Source organism: Glossina fuscipes, unplaced genomic scaffold, assembly GCF_014805625.2.
Source record: "Glossina fuscipes isolate IAEA_lab_2018 unplaced genomic scaffold, Yale_Gfus_2 109, whole genome shotgun sequence".
NCBI classification, from domain to species: domain Eukaryota; kingdom Metazoa; phylum Arthropoda; class Insecta; order Diptera; family Glossinidae; genus Glossina; species Glossina fuscipes.
The window spans coordinates 995,794-1,003,429 of NW_023998452.1; the positions used below are offsets into that span (position 1 = coordinate 995,794).

At 33.6% G+C, this 7,636-nt stretch overlaps 1 protein-coding gene and 1 long non-coding RNA gene across 2 annotated transcripts; both read left to right on the plus strand.

Moving 5' to 3' along the window:
* Nucleotides 1–37: 37 nt before the first annotated feature.
* Nucleotides 38–585, plus strand: LOC119638713. Its single transcript, XR_005247491.1, has 3 exons — nucleotides 38–126; nucleotides 248–427; nucleotides 516–585. It is a non-coding gene; the product is annotated as an uncharacterized LOC119638713 (long non-coding RNA).
* Nucleotides 586–1,143: 558 nt separating this feature from the next.
* LOC119638756 (salivary glue protein Sgs-3-like) lies at nucleotides 1,144–2,120 on the plus strand. Its single transcript, XM_038035745.1, has 2 exons — nucleotides 1,144–1,743; nucleotides 1,847–2,120. Exons 1-2 carry the CDS (start codon nucleotides 1,212–1,214, stop codon nucleotides 1,990–1,992), a joined length of 678 nt encoding a protein of 225 aa, XP_037891673.1. The 5' UTR covers nucleotides 1,144–1,211; the 3' UTR covers nucleotides 1,993–2,120.
* Nucleotides 2,121–7,636: the final 5,516 nt, after the last annotated feature.

Here is a 7,636-nt window from a genome sequence, read left to right on the forward strand (position 1 = left end):
AAGAAGTATATATGATATATTTTACCGTAGTAACTTTAGACTACGCAAACCTACTTTTCGGACCGTCTGGCCATGGAAGGACGTGCATAAAAGCAAGGTTTCATATGGGAACAAAATGTAACCAACGTAAGCGAATAAAATAAATTTACCAGATTTCATCGGTTCATATTTTGAAACCAATAACTTAGATATGTTCTTATGAAAAATAAATCTTGACATCATTTTTGATATTTTTTGACCAACATAGGCGAACAATGGGACAAGCTGGCGTAGGGTGGCTATTTGTTAATGTTACCCACCTACAACGTTTTAACTTATTGCTAATCTTACATTAATGTCGTCGTGAACAGTTCAAAGGTCGCTGGCGGATTTCTTAACCATTCGGTCTTTCAAGCAAATCAACAGCGGATACAATGAAGGTCTGAAGGTTTGTGGTGAAAAATTTCAGTTGTTTGATATCATTAGCAAAACTATTTCAATTGCAATACTTTTTCCTTCTCTTATCTTTTATTAAGAAATTTTTACGGCTGCACTTTAAGTTTTAAGTTATCGGTAAAAAAGACTTGAAAACTCGAAAAAAAAACTCCAGTAAAAATTTAAAAATATATTAAAACTTATTAAAAAACCAATTTTTTACAATTTGTATAACATTTGAAAACAAAAAAAAAAAAAAGACGAAAACTGAGACACACATACACACACATACCCAAAAATTACGACACAAAATCATTGTTATACCAGCCAGCCAGCATATTAGAAAATAGATTAATAATAGAGAGAGACATTTTTTTTTTTGCATATGCAAGTACTTAGACAGCCCTTTACGTTACCAGAGACTTATCAGTTCATGAATAATTAAAATAAATGAAAAATAAACGAAAAACTGTTCGTAAGAGTATAAATTTTGCACTTAAATGTAATATTGCGAAGAAAAATAAAAACAAAAATAAATAAAACATTAATTGTTTACTAAACTGAATGAATAAGCGCGAGAGACCTGATGATTATTCGTTTAACACTTCAAGAATCGATTCAGTTTGAAAGCAAACGCGTTTAAGGCAGCAGCAAATTATTGTAATAATCAATATATATATATGTATATATATAAATATATATAAATATAAAAACAAAAAATTAAAATAATTACAATTATAAAAATAATTATTAATTAATCATTTAAAAGGGAAAATCATATATAACGTGTTAAAAAAATGTTAACGAATCAATGGAAATTTATTCTGATATTCAATTACGTAATTGTTGGTACACTTTGTCAAGATATGCCGCCGCCTTTCTTGGAGGACAATTCAACTACAACTACAACTTCAAGAACATCTACAGATAGGCCGTCCTTTTCCAGTCCTTATAGGCCTATGAGCACAAGCACCAGCACCAGCACTAGCACTACTGCGAGTACTAGCCCCACTACAACGACCACCACTACAGAGAGACCGCCAGCTATCACTACCACCACTACAGCAAGGATAACGACAGTAACATCGCGACCGACCACCTCTACCACAACCACAACGACGACAACGGAGAAACCACCCACCACCACTACTACTACTACTACTACTACTACTACTACTACTACTGCTAACAGACCTGTCGTTACTCCGCCCAGCACTGCAACGGAAGGACCTCCGAACAATCCCTCATTTCAACCTTTTGATGCCGATCAACGTAATTGTTATTTTAAACGCCAATACGATTATCGCAAATTGCAATGGAACTGCTATGGTATGCATATGCCATCGTGTCTTTTAAAATGTTTTAATGATCAATTCACATTTGCTTATAATAAATAAATAATTTTCTCTTTTTTTTCTTAATAATTATTTAGGTTATAGATTTTTTTATCCTATTCAGTGTTATCGCTGCTGCTACTATGGTTATCAAACATTTGCTGCCTGCGAAAATGTCCATGAATTTTATTGTCATAAGAATATTAAAATTAATCAATATAACATTAATCGTAATTATAATTAATAATAATTTTTTGATTAAAAAAAAAAAAATTTCACTTCGACTGATAACAGCTTTTTTATAAGGAAATTCTTTAGTTTATATATATATGTATACAGTTATAAATGCATCATGTATGTGTAAATATATTATATAGATGGATTTCCGAAAAGTAAAGATTAAAAAATTGCCATTGATTATCGATTAATAAATATATATACATATATGTATGTGTATATAGTACACGTATAAATGCAAAATTCTCTTCTTTTGAATGTATTTAAAAAATAAATTTTTTGATTCACAAACAATGCTGGGTTTTTTTTTTTATTTTTACACTCACAACCGAGCATACTCGTTTCGTCGTAAACTAAAGCAATACCCAAAAGGAAGTTTAAGAGACCCCACAAAGCACATATTCTTGATCGACGTAAAATTCTGAATCGGTCTAGCTATGTCTGTCCGCCTGCGTGTCTGTATGGTGTATGTTGTTGACAGTCTCCTGGTGGAAAGTATTTTTGATCAACTTAAAATTTTAAATCGATCTGGTAATGTCTGTCCGTCTGAGTAATGTGTGTGCGATTGTGTATTATTAACACACTCCCCTGCTTATAAATGTGAAGATATCTACTTTAAACTTTAGCAAATGCATTAGAAGTTCTTGCATATAGGTTGGTATTGAAAATGGGCCAAATTGGTTAGGGCGCATGCCCACAGTAAAGCAAAAACTGAAAGCGACTCTTTTTTGCTCGTTACTCATGAGTTATAAGAGATAGGAAGACGGCGAAAATTTAGGCTCAAAACCGGCTAAGCCCACGCAAAATTGTATTATTACTCGTAAGATAAACAAGACGGGATGCGAGGAAATGGAGAGATTACAAAATACGGCTGGCGGTATAGAAGATTCGGTGCCAGCCAAATACAACTTTCTTATTCGTGTTTTTTTGTTTAACACGAGTTTCGTCATCTGTTATATAGACGACATCACTAGCAGCAAAGAACTTAGTTTGTGGCAGACTATGCGGTTTACCAATCAATCAATATTATGCAATCAATGACACCAAAGTAAGGAATAGAAATATACGGAATACAAGGCTTGTGCGTAATATTTTGACAAAGAATGCAAATAAGTTTTCGTTGACTCCATTCAACGTATAGTTCACTGATACCCACAACTTCTTCCCATGTTTTACAGGCAGTGTGAACTGCATGCGAAACACGTTGACAGCACGACTTTTGGCGGTACTCATGGAAGCCGCCATTTTTTGACTATTTTCCCTAAGAATAGAACCCTTGTTCGCCCAAGCAATAAGACTTCGATCGCAACCACTACTAACTAAAAGCAGTAATATCTGGTGAATGCCCGCCGAAAAGCACAACACATTCCAGTTCAGTGTTATCAGCCTTTCGAAGGGAAGCTTTTGATGAACAATCGCTATCTCCTACCTTTTCCCACATTGCCCTCATTTTTCGGTTCGCTTATCTGAATTAGTACAGCAAGCTTTCCTTGCCAAGGTTTTCGTCCGACTAGAGCAATTTGTCGCACACTGTTCCCACCTCATCTCGCCAAATGGAGTCGCTAGACATATTGAGCTTGGAATACCATAAAGCAGTCATCATAAAGTAACAGATGACTTGTATTGTTGTAGTGTAGCAACACTTTCCTTCCTATTCACCAACACAAGTACAAGGCCGGTGTTTTTGAGGCATAGAGTTCGACCTCTAGCAAGCTATACTGTGTACACTTTAGTGGGGTGAATCACGCTGTCAATCAACGCTTAACGACAGTACTTTTAAATGTGGGCATTGTAATTCTATTCAGCAATCTACAGTCCACAGGCGACATTCACTTGGCAAACAACGGGACAGTGTCTTAATATTATTAATAATAATAATATTAATATTATCCCCTGCAAGGCATTAGTGCTCCAAGAGGTCCTACACCAACAATCGCTTTTAAAAAAAATTAATTTTTCTTTCATTTACGCTCGGAAACAGCGCCCAGAAATAAGATAGTGGGCGTTGACTCCAGGCAACTCAACTATGGCAATATGTAAGACTTAAGGGTACATGTTGATTATAAAGAAATCTTGACAACGTAGACAGCACGCTCCACAAATTTAGGAATGGGGAAACGATCAATGCATTGACTTGTAAGAAGAAATGGCTCTACCCTCATGATTTTGCAATGCGACAAAAAGGTACAATAGCTTGACTGGGGATATTCGTTTCACAAGCACCCCAGGTAATTACAACAAAACATTTCTCTAGAACAACATTTTTTGAGAACAAAACAATTACTAGTTTTGTTAACAAAAGAGAGAATTACACTGAAAGCTTAGGGGCAAATGTTTTCAATGAAACTAACTGGAAAATTATTTCAAGGATAGGATAAATAGACGGGAAATTGCGGAAAAATTTAGACAGAATTTATATATATTTAAACATATTGAACTTAAGGCGTGTTGTTCTAGAGCATAAGGGGTAACCCAATTAGGTAATGTATGTTTGTAAAATCTAGATATGGTTTCCATTGTCTAGTCCTTTTATAAGTACTTCGGAAAATTTTAGTGTAGCGCTTAATACTAATAACATATGCTTTCGAATTATTTTTATGAACCTTGAATATCTATGTAATGTGAAATATTGAATATTAAATAAATTATATACAAATGATTCATTATTATACAATTAAATATTTTCACAATTAACATTATATATAACTTTAAGGTTAAATGAAAATAAAAAAAATTTATCTAAATTTTTAACATTTTTATTCTCACTTTCAGGCTCTTTAACTGGTTTTCCTTCAGAAACAATAAATTTCAATTAACAACGTCCGAAACATTAAACATAATTCAACCATTTGTTTGGGGGTAGAGAAAATGTTTAATCCAAGCGACAGCAGTAACACCTTGTGTTTGACACTTGCTGAATGATGTCTCGATGTCCCCTTTGTTTTTCATTTGCTTTTCCTCTTTTTCTTTTTTTTCCTTTTTTTTGCTCACTTATAACTTAATACAGAGGTGTGCAAGCTTTTCACAGACACTAGTAGAATAAAATTCAGATATTTACACGAAATTGTGTGTTAGCAAAAAAAAAAAAAAAAAAAAACCCAAAAAGTTTACAAACTTTTAATATAAAGGTATTAATAAAAAATTTGTAAAAGAAAATTTTTGGCAGGAAGTTGTTAATGCCATTCATCTCTATGGCATGGACATACGTCTCCATCCCTATGCGAATTAGTTATTCAATCCGCAACATTTTTAATATCATCGAAAGTTGTGATTTTGTGTAAAAAAAAATCAAAAAAAAAATATTTTTAAGTTAAAAGTGGTTTTGAGTTTTAAATTTAAAAAAAATTCATAATCGTATTGCAAAACCGACTTTTACATAAACATCGCCTAACACTCATGCAATTTTGCTGTGGTTCGCTGCCTGGCGGCCAACGGATTCCATTCCATGAATATTTCTATTTTCGAAATCTGCTGTGCTTCGTACGGTATGAAGTGCATACACTTTCTTTATAGTTTGGATTGTAAAGTCCCTCTACTCCTTAATAATTTAATGCTTTCAACTTATTTATAAATCAACTCGAAATGCATTCACTATTTCATTGACTTTTTCTCATTCTCTAGATTTCCTTCCTTATTATTAGCTGCTTTAACATACACTTTATTAAATTTTATTTTCATTAGTTCGTAGTAGTCTGACTTACTCGTCAGGCTCCCATTATTCTTTCATTTATTTCAGCATGCTCAAGTATAGGTCGACTCGCCACACTCCTATCACCATTAAGCATCTTACACCGCCCGCTATTCCTATAAGGACTTTCATTTGGAAAGTAGTCGAAAAAGTGGTCAGATCCGAACCATTGTGAATAACACTTGTCCTTGGGCCAAGCCGGGGCAGTGCACGGTTAGATCAATTCAGAATCACTTCAGAAGAGATTCGTATAATAAAAATTAGGTCCACCTCAAGTCTTTCTGGGTAATACATACATGCGCACAAAGTTAATCTTCGGTGGTGTAGGGTACAAAAGGAGGACGCAAGTCGTTTCTACCTCTACCTTCAATATCAGATTGACGTTGTCCCATCAATTCAATTCTTATATATTTAAGACCTAACAGGCCTAACAATGATAAAATATGATCTGTTTGTACATATGTTATAGTTTAATATACATAATTGAATCGATTCGGAACCTTAAGCTATATATAGTTGAGCTGGCAAAAATAGTCAAAGCAAACAGAAAAATTAACAAGATTGTGAGATAGTTACTTTATTCCATGTCAATCAATCAAAGCTATTTTTACCTTAACCTAAGGAAATGGTCATATTAGGTCTTTTGATCATATGGTCTTTTTTCAATATGAGGCAATTCTTTTCGTGTAACTCGGGTGACGATAGGGCTCCGTTAGAAGTGAGGACAGAGAATCCCGCAACCTAATTAGTTTCCGCCCGATATATTTACCGACTGAGCACTCATAATAGTTATGACGAAAGTTAACTCTACCTCACTTGACATTTGAACTCGCGAACACTGACTTTGTAATCGCGGTGAACACCTTTTTTTTCAATTTACTTAAACACACTTTGTAAAATGCATTTGAGATTAGTTTTAAAAAATATTGCAATTGCACTACAATTGCCGTTAATACGTGGCCAACAGGTTGGACAAACTGGATTAAATTTATAGGAGAAAAAAACATATTTATATAAATCTGCCGCGAGCTGAAAAAATGTCATCGTGTCACAATGAATTTACAGTAAAATCAGTGAAGGAGAACTTAAATATATTGAGACATTAATATTACTCTAAAAAAAATATGGGGAAAGGAACAATGATAAAAATGTATTCATATTAAAACGTACCTTTTTATATCCATGGGATGTGTATTCATTTTGTCAAAATGCTTGCATCAAGCAGAAGGAAGCTTTAGAGACTCTACAAAGTATACATACACATGAACAATATTGAATTCTGATTCGATTTAAGTATGTCCATCTGTCCGTCTGTGCGAAGTCTTTGGTAAATATTCACTTGGTCGTAAGAATCAAGATATCAGCGAAAATATTGAAGGTTGTTGCGCCCAACTTGACTAAATTGACTGAAGAACACGATCAAAGTACAATATAAACTGAGAGCATCTCTGCTTTCAATAGCAAAAAAAAAGGAGTTTTTTAATCGATACATATAAACGAAATTTTATATATCCCAGTTGCAAAGAAAGGTGGTGAGTGTCAAAGATTCGGCCACAGGCGAGTATATTATGCTTATTTGTTTATCTTATACGAAATTGCGGTTGCTGTGATCACGTATGGAAGCAAAGATAAAAAGAACGAAAAAGTTAATGAAAGCGGATTTCTAAAGCTTCTCACGCTTTTGTTTTACACTCTCGCCACAATATACGTTAACTTTCTGGAATAATTCTAGCACCTAGAAATATGCAATGCAAAGAACATAGTTTACATATGTATTATGAACCCTCAAATCCGTTGTTTAAAGCGCGATTATCTCTTATGAATTTTTTTTTTTTTTTTATTTCGAAATCCTAGTCGGTTAAGAGCGTTGAACGGAATATTGATTCCTTTGTAAACTTAAGACAATTTTTAGCTAATTTCTTGACAGTAAATAAATGTTTGTCATATATAAAGTAAATAAAAA